Below are 14,795 nucleotides of genomic sequence, written 5' to 3' on the forward strand. Positions count from 1 at the left end.
TTCATGGTGGACATCTAGACCAGGTCGCTGAGCCCTAAGATGTATTCTCGCTTAGGAGTAATGGTTGTCTAATATTTGATTGGCAAGCTCAATAGGGCTAGCTGAAATAGCCTCTTTTTCCTTGTCAATATTGCCTTGACAGACATGGGTTTGGCTTATTCTTCAGTGGAATGGTGCACACTCACTGCTACAGACGACAGTCCATTCATCGTCCACTGATCTGGGAGCTGCCAACTGTCCGGGACAGTGATATTACAGACTTCCTGGCCATTTGAAGTCGACCCACAAGCTAATTCCTGATCCCTGCTGATCTGTTATCCTTTTCTTTGATTACCCTTGGGGTGAAGTTACATCCCCCGGAGTCGCCGGTGTGTCTCTGAAACCACAGCGGGGCCATATATTATCGAGCATCGAGAGGCGATATCGGTCAGCTAATCAATATATAGAAGGAGAAGTGGAAGATTGGATGAAAGCAAGTCTATAGCAATCATTGGCACTGACAGGCACTTGAACCTAACTACAATGGTCAAAATTGTGCTGCACAGGCATTGCGGGAAATTACCAATTGCAACCCCAGTGTTGAATAATAGGACCAGGAGTATCACTTCCAACCGGAAAACTTCACAGCATATGAATTAAGATCATTGGTAGTCTTAATCCCTCTACTGTCTCTCGGAGTAGGTATCACTTTCCTCGGCACAAGATGGACAGCCGAGTCCCGACTAGTGCTTATATCAAACTGTAGCCTTGTAGGGATATGAGACGGTTTGATCGGCATCCTGGGTGTAGTTAGAGAGACATATTAAAATTTCAGCGCTTAGAACTCTTCCTAAAAGTTCAATTACTCAATGTGCATATGCATGTAAGATAACCCTAGACGAGAGCAGGGATCTCAGCTACCTAGTACTGTGGTTCACCGGTTGACAGCGGTAGTTCTGTTAGCCTAGTGGGACCTTGCAAGGTACGAGTCCATTCCATTCTGCTGCTATATAGGTTGGTTAGCTGATACTTTATATTACCTAAGGAAATACTCAGGACCGCATTCCAGACAGCTCAAAACCTCAAAGCACCTCTCATAGAGCATCGTAAGATGGTGATCATAGGACATTCCTCTTAGTCGAGTCTTCAATCCAATTCATACCACCTCAATTGAACTCAGATCAAATAATAGTAAGCTGGATAGATTCAGACTAGAGCACTATTTCTTACACTGTGCTCGAAGCTCATTAACAGTCTTTTACTTTACATCAAAATGACCAAATGCACCATCATGCTTCAACTAGAGCCAGACATCTTGCCACCTAACAAGGTGAAGATAAATTTTAATTATAGGAATCACTCTCCAAAATGCCAAGTCTGCACGAATCAAACCGCATTCTTCTCCCAATACAGAGTCGACAGACATAGCCCTTTAGAAGTCCGCCAAAATAAGCCCTAAACATCCATCCGCATCCTTAGGAGGACAGGTGTGAAGGCAAGTCTCATCTAGTCCGTATCAGCCTTCCCAGTAACAAAATTTACTTAGGGACTAATGGAAGGCCGATGTAACCTAGTCCCTTATACGTCAGACTAAAGGACCTGATTCCATTACTATATTATCCAATTCACATGCTCCAGGCCCAGACAAGGCATACCCACTTATGATCTGATAAAGGGGGCTTATACCCTCATTTCTATAATGCAGGAGTAAGAGCAGTTAGTCCTATAGGTATACCACGTTCTTGACAGGGTCGATGAAATCGTACGGCAGTTTTCCCTAGTGAAGAGATCAATACTATAGTATTACCAACATCATTTTTAGAGAGCTTTGGTGGCTGGCCAGGGGCCCAGGAGCCGCTCTGGGAGTCCTTTACTGGCTTTAGCAGATATACTGGACCTAGAAACGTCTGATTGAAGCTGATAGCAATCTGTCAATAGATAGAGCCGCATCTTAGACATTAGAACATGACGATCAAGGCGTAAAGAGTACCCTCTGCTTGGATATCTGCTGAAGGGGATGCTCGCTTCTGGGATATGCATTGTTAGGTAGTGATGGTGTTACTAGAGAATAGCCGCTGACTAGGCTCACCATGATGGGCGGTCTTGCAGCTCTATTCCATGATTGATTAGGAAGGCAGTGGCGATAGATTTCAGTACTTTGGTTCGCAACCTTGCAAGGTCCCACCATACTAACGAAACCACCAGGGTCAACCACAGTAGTCAGAAGGAGAAGGCGAATCAGGCCAGCAAGATGTGCTTCTTGTTGAATGGGAAGTTATAGTCCGAATGCAGGGATAATGTGATGGATGGGTCAATCAGCATGCGTGGTATGGTTAGAGAGAAATACTACTATTTCAGTCAGAGAAAATGTCCAATTCACGCACATGCAAGTAGATGAGGTGTAAGCCTCTGTCTCGAGTAAACTATATAAAGAGTCGAAATCGCCGTGTCGATTACTGATCTGTCAGGCTTTAGAACAAGCGTGAAGAGTAACCTAGTCATCTATATCCATCCCTCGAGTGATAGCACAGTATGGATGTCACACACTGCGGTTTGGGGCCACAAAGTATGTTCTGTGCGTCTTTTGATAATGCATTTCCACTGATGTATGCCAACTAGGCCCGGAGTTCCACTTGCCTTCTGACATCGATGGAATCCGTCAAGACCTCTTCACCAAAGGCATTGCTTTTGTCGAAGAGTGTGATGAAACCTCCCTTGTGCACCTGGGCAACCAACTTGGGGAGATAGTTCGACCCCGAAATGAGAAGACTCATGGAAGTGGCATAAGTCATATTCGATTTGCACCGAACTTGACAGGGAAAGGATACAGCTCTGAAGGTGGGTAATACACTTGCAGTCCGTTAGGATGACACATTCTTGCAGGGACCCCTTAAACTGACAGATACAAACCACCAGAGCTGTTCTTTCACACGGATCGCAGTGGATGGGATGAACCACCACAAATTCTGATGTCCACTCTTAAGAGTAGATCAGAAGCCGGTGGCGAGTCTCTGCTGGCTGATGGCTATCAGGTGCTTGAGGCTCTCAAACGAGAAGACGAGGAGCTGTACGAGTTGATCACAAACTCAAAGCACACCAGCTTCCGATCTGATGACGAAGTGTTCGTCCCAAGGGCCATCTTCGACAGAAAAAACGGTATTCTCCGCTTCAGGTTCGACGATAGCATCCAGCTGTCTGCGTCAATGGTATCTCGCTTTTCCAGATTGCAGGATATCATTTATGAGAATGCCTTTGTTGTCTCGCTACAACCCGGCCAGGGATATATCCTTGACAATCATCGGTATCTGCACGGTCGAGCCTCCTTCTCGGGTTCTCGAGAGTTGCTGCGAGTCCTTGTGAAGCCTTACGCTCCTCGACGGGAGATGGTGGTCTTGTTTGACATCGATGGGACCCTTTGCCGCTCAGAAGAGCTCAGCATTGACGCGTACTTTTCCTGTGTCAGTGCAGTGGTGGGTAAAACCATTACTCATGCCAATACACCAGTGAACCTCCACGGTCAAACTGACCTAAGCTTGCTCCATGCCATCCTCGGTTATCACGGTGTGGGTGATAAATCCCTGCTTACGGAGAAATTCTTTCAACTGCACCCACAGTATCTGGAAGACTCTAACGCAAGAGGCTTACCGGCAGTGCCCTGCCCGGGTGCAAAGGAAATGCTAAGATGGCTCACGGAGTACCGAAACAAGCATTGTTATCCGTCTATTCACATTGGCCTGCTAACGGGCAATTCGCGACCAAACGCTCTGCTCAAGCTACGTGCAGCAGGAATCGATACCAGCATATTCGATCTGGAGATCTCCTCTTTTGGAGATGTTCACCCTGATCGCCATACCTTGTTTCAAGACTCGTTCGCCAAGCTGCAAGCGTGCTATGGTCTTGGAATCAACGCACACGATATCATCATTGTGGGTGACACCCCTCTTGACGTTGAATGTGCCAAGCAGTCTTGTTGCTCAGTCATTGCCGTTGCTACTGGGAGCTACCAGGTAGATGACCTCGCCTTGCTCCAGCCTGACTTTTGCTGTAGCCAGTTGCCTGAGGCCAAGGATTTCTTGGCCCTGATGTTCACTCACTCCTCGCAGCGAGGTGGCGGCCGAGGTTGAGAGATTAGTGAAGTAGGGTAAAGCGACATAGGGTTTGATTGGAAAGTAACGCTTCTCGTAGTAAGAGTTGGTTGGAACCGAAGTTGAAGAATGGCCCCGCGAAGTCGTTATATTGCTCCTCCCGGTGAAACAGTTCTACTGTACATGTTTTTAGAGTTTCCAAGGACTATTCCCATGTCAGTCAAGACTTGCAGATCTGTTCAGGTGAAAAGTTGAATCTAGAATTGTTTGGGCATTAGGCCCCGCGCCCCCTTGGCAAGAAGCATATTCGCGACGGAGACACCGAGTAGTTCGGCCTCTTCGTCGCACCGGACGGTGGCCATGTCCTCAGCAACAATCTCCGACGTTCCTTCTATATGAAGAACCATGGCTCGCAAGCTAAGGTTGCCGCCGCTGCTACTATCACGGCCACGCTGTGAGTCGTCCTCTGTCGATCCGTTTTCTTCCTTTCCTAGGGGCTCCAGGGAAGACTGCACGCCGATTGGGGACGAGCATCCTCCCTGGAGGCTTCGAAGCATCGCTCTCTCTGCTATCCCGCGCCATCGCGACGGCTTATGGTCGACATGGCGGACCAGCTCGAGTATGTCTGGACGGTCCGTGCTGACCTCGAGCCCGAGGGCGCCCTGACCTACGGCATAAGGGAATATACTATCATCCAGTCGATGCGTAATCCGATGGCCGAGTCCCAGGCGTAACAGTCCTGCGGTCGCCAAGAGGATGCATGAGAACCGGGAAGAAGGTGCGTCCAGCTTAGCAAGACGGGTATCTCTAAATTATACAAGGGTCCTTCGTTAGAATCAAGAAACAAGCTTTTTGCGCTGGCAGAGATTGCATTGAGTAGCAGCACGAACCGATCCCTCAGGTAAAAAGGAGAAAAAACTCATCACTTACACATTGCCGCGACATTCTACAACCTCCAAATGAGGCCAATTCCGCCGAACCAGCGCTTTCCTCCGGGAAGAGCTCGTTCCCACTATGGAACCAGGAGGTAATTGATCGATGGATGTGAACTTCAGATCGGACCTCATACAAACAGCATCGGAACAGTCCTCACGTTCGGGGACCGCGCCCAGGAGACAATGCGGTGGTAGCGTGGTCGGCATGTCCTTCAAACTGTGCACCAAACAGTGAACCTTGCCGGCCACCAAGTCCAACTCCAGTTCATTGGTCCATAGGCTTTTACCAATATCGGAGCCACCGGTCAGCTTGGACAGCACCGCAAAGGGCGCCTGCTTATCGGCATCGCCAACGGCACTGCCGGTAGCAATCTGAAAGGTGGGAGAGGGATCAAGTGTTTGGCCCAACTTGGATGTGACCCAACGTGTTTGGACGAGGGCGAGTTCCGATTTCCGGCAGCCGAAAATCACAACCTCTTCTCCTGATGATGAATTGTGTTGCGGCTCAGAGTAGCCATTCCCCACGTCAAGACCCATGGTGGGCGAAAGAAATCTGGCGGAGGAGTTTGCTGCGTTCTGGCGATGTAGAAAAATGGCGAAATGAGCTTCAACTGAGGGGTTGTTCTGTGGCTGTAGACAAACTGTGTAAACAGTGGCGTGATTTGGCTATGCACCTATGTTGCCATCTCTAGTCTAACCCCTGGGGGGTGCAGGGGGGGAAAACTTCTATGTGCATGAAGAACGGTATCAGAGCTTGCTGTACGATTTTACTTTCGAATACCCCATTTCTGTAGGCATGATTCAATCATACGTGTGGTAATTGATTATGGATGCTCGGAGAGAAGCAACTGATGAGTTATTCTAGTATAGATTAGCTCAGCCTTATATGGCTCAGGATTGATATATGGGCGAGGCATCGTTGTATATGTCATATGATGGGCATTGATTGTGCTCATGATTGGGTATAGTCCTATTTCTTCCACTTTTGTTACGTCGGCCCGTCCCTCCCTTTGGCGAGAGCATTATGGATCATGTGATTTCGTACTTTCTTTGTCAGGGCTCGATTAGGGTCTAATTAGGGCTATGTTAGGGCTCGGTTACAGCCCATGAAAAATTTTCTCCACAACACTTAGTTCTCTTATTATTGGACTGCACCTCCCTTTTTATCCTCTTTTAGAGAGGTGGAGCTCACGGAAGAATTTACCCACCACTCCCATCTTCTAATCGTGGTTCTCCTATTATTGGACAACATCCCCTCTTACCCACTTTTGAGTCTATTTACCAGCCCGCCAATTACAGAATGGCGTCTGAGATGATGCAGATCATTTCGGGCGGTCTATCAGCGGAGCTGCACGACCCGCGCTGATGCATCGGTTGAACCTTGCTCTAGGTGGAGCCGCAGAGTATGCCCAAGGGGTCTGGGCCGCTCTGTGGCTCTGTTCCATAGAGAAGCTGGAAAAGTATGTTGTGGCCATAGAACACGGACCGGACACCTTTGTTGTCACCTCGCTTTACACGACGGTTGTGGTGACAGATATTATCAAGCCCTGTATGTTTTCACTGTTTCTACGCAACTAAGTATTCTCACAGTTACTCAACTCTCTTTAGGGATGACAGGCCGTGCTAGAAGAGATGTTGAATCATCTGTTCCTGGAACTCCTGTTAGCGGTGCTGCGTCCCCTGCGAGCCCATCAACACAGTGTTTTGAAAGGGACGGCGAGCGTTGCATCATAACGAAGGTTGGCGGTTGCTCAGAAAGCGCCCATATTTACCCTTACTCTCTCCATGAAGGCTTTGGTCCTAAGTGTGCTAGATTTTGGGACACGCTCTCCATGTTGTGGCCACCCAGTACAATTGAGGAATGGAAAGCCGATGTTTTCGGGGGCTCAAACACTGAACTCTGCTCCAATAGGATCACTCTCTCCGCAAACGCGCATGTATACTGGGGAAAAGGCCTCTTCGCCTTGAAACCTGTTTCTATGAGCGAAGATAAGAAGACTCTCCAGCTTGAATTCCACTGGCTGCGTCAAGTGCCGCAATCTTCTTCAACTGTACTCCTAAGCGATAAACCATCTTTCGAAGAGTCTCTGGATGGCAGCGGTAAGAATGCTCGTCTCCAGGATTTTGAAAAGGGCGAGTTGATTTCGTCTGGCCACAAGATTTGGATGAAGACAGACGACCCAATTAATCGTCCACTCCCAAGTGTGAAGTTACTGGGGCTGCAATGGGCGCTTCAGAGGCTGGCATCGCTTAGCGGTGCAGCAGCAGCCTTTGATGTGTTATTGGACAGTGATGATGAAGAAAACGATGGCATGGTCAGACTGTATGATTCTGAAGAAGATTTCTGCTAGGACGATGACTTGTTTGATGACAGTGTATATGTATTTATGAGCCACCCCTCTCTTGTTCGAGGCTAATGCGGATAAAAAGGCTGCCACAAAGACAACCAACCGAGTCGGAAGTTGTGATACAGACATCACCATGGCCGTTCAGGGCGTTTGAGGAGGGTGGGATAGTCCCATTCTTCGTTGAGTGGGACACGTATTACGATCTAGAATGCTGCTGATTATTCTCTATGTAACACTATGGCTGACTGTTAACAAAGGTAGGGTCTCGTGTCATTTCCAGAGCAAAAGGAGCATTTGAGTATCTCAAGAATTACTAAACCAGATCATGGAATCCTGGCAAGTCTATAGAAGTCATCGTAGGATATTTTGCCTAAAAGAAAATGCCGGCTGATATGATATACGCCCAGGCTTGGACCCTCCAGACACGCGGCCATGTTCTTTCTGGTACGGCATCTACAATTCCCGTCGGAGGGTTCTGTTGCCGGCGAAAACGCATCGTGGAGACTTGAACGGGTGCAGATCTGCTGATTTCGGCGCTGGCCAGGATGCCTCGGGCATAAACATGGGACCATATACCTCTCCAAGCGGTTCAATATCTCGTCCAAGGGTTGTTCTCATCCTCAGTTTTCGGGTCGCCATGAGAAGCATTCTCTTTTTGTAACGAGGAACCAATGATTTCTCCGATCTCTCCTGAGGCTGTTCCTGCTAGAACCCCGATTCCAATTATTCCGCCGTCGCTGACCTCGCGAAGGAAAACGCTTTTACCTCCTTCCTGCGGTCCAGCACATAAGATGAGCCGATCGATATATCTCTGAACAGTCTCCTTATAATGAGGATAGTGTTGGATGACGCCCCCTGAGACAGCTACAGCCAGTTCTTCTGGTCCGTTTTTCCAGCCTGATTTGGACGAAAACCTACTGTGTAATTCATATTGTTCAGTAACCTTCAGTGCAACATGCGAATTCTGATCGATCTTGGCGCTTAGAGAGTCCGGACTCCGCAGCTGTATCTCCCGAGTGCAGGCGAGAAGGCCAACAACTGCAGAAGCCACCAAAGAAGCAGCTCGGTCCTGCACTGCCGATGCAATGGCACGAACATCACCTGCTAATTCAGGCGTCCAACTCCAACTGCTCGTTGGGGGAGGTGGTAAATGCTTTGATAGATCGCTTGCTAGGCGTTCATTGGAGTAATTGGACGCCACAAAGAGAGAGAGAAAATCTGTTGTGAGAGAATATTCCTTGACTAGTTTCAGGGGCAGCGCAGACCGCGCGATTCCTAGGGACCGATCGAACCAGTCGTAACAGATGATTCGGACCAATTCACCGATATATCGCCCACCGACCATATACTCGAATGGTTGAAACCCTGGTCGCTGGGAATGCATATCCAGCTCAGTATCCCACGAAGTTGTGATGCCAAGCTCATGCAACGGAGCAGTCGCACTAGAAAGTGTCCATTCAGTAGAAACTAGCGTTTCTATCGCATCAGGCTCCCTAGCACGTATATGACGAGTCTTTAACTCATGCAGATCAGTAATTCTAAAAGGAACAGTAGCATTACAACCGGCGCCTACGATCAGCCCCATGACCACGCGCGTGTTGGGCAAAGAAGGCATAAAGTATGCCAGAGAGGCGAGAGTCGCCACGGTGTCGTTGGTCATGACTGCGATTTTTAATGAAGGCAGACAGTACAGCTTCCGTTTCTTAGCTGGCATTGGTCCATTGTCCTCATCAAGGCGACGGGTGTGACGTTCATATCCACTTAGCAACGCCTGGCGAAGGTTCAGGTCTGAATTCAAGGCAAACCCTTTTCCTGTCGGCATTAAGATGGCTTCATCTAGAGATTTTTGCCTGTTATCTAATTAGATATATGGTACATTGGAACAGACGGAGGGGTTATCATATACTTAACAGGAAAACAGAGAGAAATGCCTGTAGTCAATTCGCTAGGCATCTTCTCTCTTGGATTGGCGAGACTATCCGCCACTACTTCAGCGATACAGTCACCAATCCAAGTGAACAGGTCCAGGGCGTGATCTCGTCGCAAGTGCTCTTCAATAGGCCATGCCTTCTCCAATGTTCGCCTTACGCGTGAGTGGCCCTCAACCTGTTGATCTCCCAACAGGTCGATAAAGGCGATTCTTAGATACGATAGACCAACATAGACCGCTAGATAGCGGCCCGTTTCGTGCCCTGTGGGAAGACATGTGATTGCCGTGGGGAAAAACTCGTCTAATGAGGTTGAAGCTAACTTCTGATATGACAAAGAGAGGCGACAAGATAGCTTATATAGCGTATCGACTTCTGTATAAAGTGGCCGAAGGAATTCCTTGAGATCCGAACATGCTCTTGGGTTTGCTGGGATACTAGGGTATGGCCTTGGCATGGTGTTTGGTACGATTATAAGTCTGCAAGTCTCAATTAAACAATCATATGACTGCTGTCTCCAGTAGATAGCGTGATGGAAACTAGGACGTGGAGGCGTCAAGAGATGCCTCCAAGTCCCGCACGCCTGGTCTAGCGCCTGGTCAAGGGATGGTATGATACGCCAGATCATTATTACTAATCAATGGTATAAAAATACTACCTTATATGGAGTACGTAGTATCGACTCTATTGATCAGCCGAGGAATAATAATCTCCTTTTAAGGCTTTAACTCATAACTTAGCAGCAGACACGTGAGTCTATATCATATTACCAGCACGTCGTCCGTTCAATATTCCCACACCATTAACCAGTTCAAGCGTGATGAAGCCACTTAGCGCCAAGGGCATCAGATACGAAAAAGAGCAGTGCAATAATGCCATTCATGTTGAAAAGGTGCCTAAGCACATCTGTGAAGGCTGATAAACAAAGGCTATGTCTCATCCAAAGGATTTAATCGAGACCAGATCAAGGTCACTGAGGCTGTGGTCAAGCCGCAGCAGGGAATAGGGAAGATGGGGAGGAAGTGATGGAACTGCTCCTGGACCAGCGAGGATATCAGATCGAGATCACTGAAGACGTGGTCAAAGCCGCAGCAGGAAATGGAAGGAAAGGGAAGGAAGTGATGGCGCTACTCTTGGGGCACTTGGGGCGCCAGATTTAAATCGAGCATCATGAGTTACGACTTACAAACAGCCTCATGGAAGGGCAATATAGAGGATGTGGAGCATCTTCTTGCAGATGGAGCCAATGCTGCTTCTGCAAATCGCTGCGGTTGGATACCACTACATGCAGCATCTTGGAACGGTGATATCCAGGTTGTCAGACTGCTTCTCGCTAAAGGCGCCCATCCGACTGGCAAAAGTAATATTGGCTGGACGCCCTTGGATGCGGCATTTGCCATTGGTCGCGTTGATACCGTTCGACTTCTTTTTCCACATGACCCTGACGCTGCCGCGGACTTCACTCCGACATCTTTTAGTGACATTCGAAAGTCAGGCGTCCTGGAGCTGGACAGTGAGAAATTGGAGGTGAGGTATGTTAGACCACTAAATAAAGGTAAGTGAGGACTATGATCTGAGCCCTTTGCTGTGGTGACCATAGAATGTGCAATTGACACTTCCTTTCTGTCTAGGGATGGCAGCTCCAGTTGTGTTTGGCTCAGTGAATGCAAACAAACCCATTTCTCCTTTGGAAAATGTCTTTTACTTTGAGATCGAGGTAATCAGTTCAGGTCACAATGGGTTGGTTGGTCCATTACCCCTAAGAAATTCTTGAACGGATGTGCTAAATTTCCGTATAGTTCAACAGCGCGATAGCATTAGGTGTCTGTAGAGAGAACTCTGCACTAGAGCGAATGCCCGGATGGGAAGGCACGTCATGGGGATATCATGGAGACGATGGAAAGAAATTTCATTCTGCTTCACAAGGCCAGCCCTACGCAGAGAAATTCGGAGATGGGGACAGAATAGGCTGCCGCCTCGAGATGTCCAGTGGAAATCTAGAGTTCCTTAAGAATGGCCGATCGCTTGGTGCGTCACTCCGAGATTCGTGTTCAGCGTTTGCATGGTGGCTGATGATCGTCCAGGAGTTGCATTTACGAGTGTCCATGGCTTTGTATTCCCGGTGGTAGGCATTGGCTCATATGGTGCCCATATTCGGGTTGATTTCAGGCCGCATACAGAGAGTTGGAGTGGTCAGTCCGAGGTATAGCGAAGACAGTTGCCTGCGCGTGTTGTTGGGAGTTACGAGGATGTTTACTGGGACTTGCCGCATTTCGAGCCTCACGAGGCACTTATGGAACTGCCAGCCGTTGACGGAACCATTGTGCATATACACTGGTGTGACTCTATCAATCTGACTCAGAAATACACGAAGAGCGTGCGGCAAGCATTTTCACAATAATAGTCCTCTACTTCGTAGACACATATATCATTCACGACAGACCATCAGACATAATCACCATGAAACATCAAGATTAGACCGAACCATCTCTTCCAGCTACAGCCACCTCAATTCGCTGAGAGCTGGGCTTGACCTTCTTCACATCCTCATCCTCATCCTCGTCATCCTCGCCTTGCTCATCACCCTGATCCTCAGGTAGAATCACCTTATCACCAAAAGACGCGGCAATCTCCTCGAGAGTCTTCTGCTTCGTCTCACTAGCAGTATATCAGTACATCTCCACGAGGTAGCAACCGCCAGTAACAAATGCATAACTCACGGGAAATAGAAATAGGCCACCACGAAAAAGAACGCCGTACACGCCACGAAGACATAGTAGTAGTTCTCGTGGATGTTCGCAAATGCACTGGGCCCTGCTTCGGTGACTGCACATTCGGATAATCTTAGCTTCATTGCCTTTTACCCAGCGGGGAGAGTCGAGGGAACAGACCAGCTACATTGACAATGAAATGCGACGCAGCCGCTAGACCCATTACTTTACTTCGCAGCGCGATGGGGAGGACCTCGGCGCCGTAGAGCCAGGTTGTGCTGTTTAGCATGCCGTCTGGGAGTCGTTAGTACGGTTCTTCCTTTCTTTCGTTCTGGTATGATAATTGGGGGCTTAGGAAGGGGAGAGAAAGGACGTACAATATATCACGACAAACAGGTAGATACCCAGTATGGCGAAGCCCTTTCCGACGCGGTTATTTGTGTTCTGGAATTCGCGCTGCATGACTGCGGCGTAGATTTCGATGAGGATTATGCCGCCTAGGCCGGTGAGGATCATTCTGTGACGCAGATGTGGATTAGCTTGGATTATGAGGAGACTTGGATAGCAGAGGTGGTTACTTTCGGCGTCCCCATTGGTCAGTGAGGTATTTGGTTGTGAGGCAGTTTGTGAGGAAGGCGATTGTGCCGTAGACGGCGGCTAGGGCCAGGATGGTGTGCGAGTCGATGCCGAGGGATTTGTAGAGGATTGCTTTGATGTGGTTAGTTCCGGCTTAGGAAGTCAGGTTAGGCAGGGAGTCTCACTTTGGTAGTACTAGTTGTATGCCAATGTTAGTCGAGTCTCCGATGGTTTGGGGCAAATGACATGACAGACGTACCTGGATGACATTCACGCCAGTCAGACTAGTCATCGTCTGCACGGCAATCGAGCTACATCCATCAGCTGGAGCTCCTTCATTCGACCAGTATCACTTACACCAACACACGGTGCCGGAACAGCCGAAAGATCTCCCGGTAGGAAGTGATCTCCCGCTCCTTCTCGTAGTTGATCTGCGCAAGCATAAGCTCAAACTCCCGATGCACATCATCCGAGTGGAGATCCCTCCGGATCCGCACGAACTCGCTGCGCGCCTGCTCGATCTTGCCTTTGCGGATTAGATGCCGCGGCGAGTTGGGCATGAATGTGACCAGTCCAACGAACATGATCACGCCCCAGGGGATCTGGATGCCCAGCGGCAGTCGCCATTGCACGGGCCCATAGGGCGCAAAGCTACAGGCGAAGCCCACCCAGTTCGATGCCATGGTTCCGAAGGAGATTCCGCAACCTGAGATACCTCCTATGAGGCCTCGATGGCGCGGGTCCGAGATTTCGCTGAGGTAGATGGGTACAGTGGCTACCATTCCTCTGCAACCTGAGTGAGTCGAGAAAAATCTACGCAGAGTCATGGAAGGTCTTCTTACCCAACAGCATATCCAGCAAGGGCACGACCGGCCAGGAACATCCCCATGTTGATTGATGCTGTTTGGATAGTGGTTCCGATCGTCACGACCACACACATCAGGGCCATGAACCGAAGTCGACCCAGTCTATCGCCGATTGCGGTCTGTGTGAGGGCGCCGACTGCCTCGCCGGCGATGTAAACAGCGACGACCTGGCAGTGTCAGATTGCATTCTGAATATTCCGACGAATCTAAGCATACCGCTCCGGTGAGGCCAGCCGACGGGTGGCCCATATAGTTGATCCAGCTTCCATGGGCAATAGCTGACAGAATACAGGGTTAGCCCCTTGCAAGATATCCAGTCGAGTAGCGCAACCCCTGCTTACTTGTTGTGGCGATTCCCGTATCAAAGCCCTGATCTGCGATTAGCACAGCTAAGATGCCCATATTCATCAGACACATACAAAAAGAAATGTCCCGATGGCCGCAAAAAGGGCGATACTCAAAGTATACCACTCCGTCATCTTGCACAATCCAAGTCTATAAAGTCCGCAAGAATGTTCGGAGGTGCAAGATGCAGGATGACAGTCTGTCGTACAGGTGCAGATCCCCAGCATCCACCGCCATTTATACATCAACCTCCATTGATATCAAAATAGGCAATAGATTGGCGGGTGTATGCTGTCCGGCAGCAAGCCGAGGGTGTGTAACTGTTAGTCCCACTCGGAGGATGGCCGAGGAGAAGGCCCCCATGGGGTCGCTCAATCTGGGGTAGATAGTACCGAGCTTCATGCGTCTAACTTCAGATTCTTTTTGTTCAGCAAAGTTTAGCCAGAATGGACGACGTGGGGATATCCGAGTCATTCGTGGGGGTTCCTTTGGTCGCGGTAACTCCGCATCATGTAGACCAATGGACGTAGTGCAACGGCTGGGCTAGCGATGAAAGACGTCACTCGCAAAGTAAACGAATCATGCTTTTTGAAGTTTAGCTAGAGCTATTACCCCTAATATCCGTCAAATATAATGATCAGCAAAGATCACAGCGCAAGGGAGCAGCAGAGCTGTGATGAAGGTGGGGTGGGGATAATGGCAGGTCCTACTTGATAGCAGAGAAGATGGACTTCTTGTCTTCTTTTGGATAACTTCACGATACCAATGTCCGAACTTGAATGCGCATATCGAGTCGGACAAAGTCCGTCGGTGATTTGGGTGCGTTTGTAGTTCAGGTGATTGATAACTCCTCATTCATTTTCTTAGTTGTACTTCCGTCCTACCCTCTGGCAAATGGACGCTTCATTATGGATGATAACGAGAAGATGCATAGAATGAAGATAAATACTCAAGGACGCAAGTACCGTTCGGGTTGCGTAGCCGCGCTCACTGAAGCCAACAAGCTAGACCCGATGGAAGCG

General features: G+C 48.9%; 6 protein-coding genes across 6 annotated transcripts; 3 read left to right on the forward strand and 3 right to left on the reverse strand.

Annotated features, from left to right (window-relative positions):
• Positions 1-2,511: 2,511 nt before the first annotated feature.
• Positions 2,512-4,103, forward strand: NFIA_083760 (putative haloacid dehalogenase-like hydrolase; the record flags this gene model as incomplete). The annotated part of the gene is made up of 3 exons (XM_001260320.1): positions 2,512-2,545; positions 2,599-2,817; positions 2,896-4,103. 3 exons carry the CDS (start codon positions 2,512-2,514, stop codon positions 4,101-4,103), a joined length of 1,461 nt encoding a protein of 486 aa, XP_001260321.1.
• Positions 4,104-4,321: 218 nt separating this feature from the next.
• Positions 4,322-5,536, reverse strand: NFIA_083770 (porphobilinogen deaminase; the record flags this gene model as incomplete). Its single annotated transcript, XM_001260321.1, has 2 exons — positions 4,322-4,871; positions 4,995-5,536. The coding sequence occupies 2 exons, from the start codon at positions 5,534-5,536 to the stop codon at positions 4,322-4,324; spliced, it is 1,092 nt and encodes a 363-aa protein (XP_001260322.1).
• An 828-nt stretch (positions 5,537-6,364) lies between these two features.
• On the forward strand, positions 6,365-7,350 carry NFIA_083780 (HNH endonuclease signature motif containing protein; the record flags this gene model as incomplete). Its single annotated transcript, XM_001260322.1, has 2 exons — positions 6,365-6,548; positions 6,608-7,350. 2 exons carry the CDS (start codon positions 6,365-6,367, stop codon positions 7,348-7,350), a joined length of 927 nt encoding a protein of 308 aa, XP_001260323.1.
• Positions 7,351-7,936: 586 nt separating this feature from the next.
• NFIA_083790 (hexokinase family protein) lies at positions 7,937-9,732 on the reverse strand (the record flags this gene model as incomplete). The annotated part of the gene is made up of 2 exons (XM_001260323.1): positions 7,937-9,197; positions 9,254-9,732. 2 exons carry the CDS (start codon positions 9,730-9,732, stop codon positions 7,937-7,939), a joined length of 1,740 nt encoding a protein of 579 aa, XP_001260324.1.
• Positions 9,733-10,445: 713 nt separating this feature from the next.
• Positions 10,446-11,404, forward strand: NFIA_083800 (SPRY domain protein; the record flags this gene model as incomplete). The annotated part of the gene is made up of 2 exons (XM_001260324.1): positions 10,446-10,802; positions 11,075-11,404. 2 exons carry the CDS (start codon positions 10,446-10,448, stop codon positions 11,402-11,404), a joined length of 687 nt encoding a protein of 228 aa, XP_001260325.1.
• Positions 11,405-11,749: 345 nt separating this feature from the next.
• hxt8 (putative MFS monosaccharide transporter (Hxt8)) lies at positions 11,750-13,907 on the reverse strand (the record flags this gene model as incomplete). Its single annotated transcript, XM_001260325.1, has 11 exons — positions 11,750-11,933; positions 11,996-12,101; positions 12,167-12,280; positions 12,364-12,503; positions 12,565-12,715; positions 12,818-12,873; positions 12,920-13,348; positions 13,405-13,595; positions 13,645-13,706; positions 13,770-13,797; positions 13,848-13,907. 11 exons carry the CDS (start codon positions 13,905-13,907, stop codon positions 11,750-11,752), a joined length of 1,521 nt encoding a protein of 506 aa, XP_001260326.1.
• Between the last annotated feature and the right edge of the window lie 888 nt (positions 13,908-14,795).

This window comes from Aspergillus fischeri, genomic scaffold (genome assembly GCF_000149645.3).
Source record: "Aspergillus fischeri NRRL 181 1099437636264 genomic scaffold, whole genome shotgun sequence".
NCBI lineage: Eukaryota > Fungi > Ascomycota > Eurotiomycetes > Eurotiales > Aspergillaceae > Aspergillus > Aspergillus fischeri.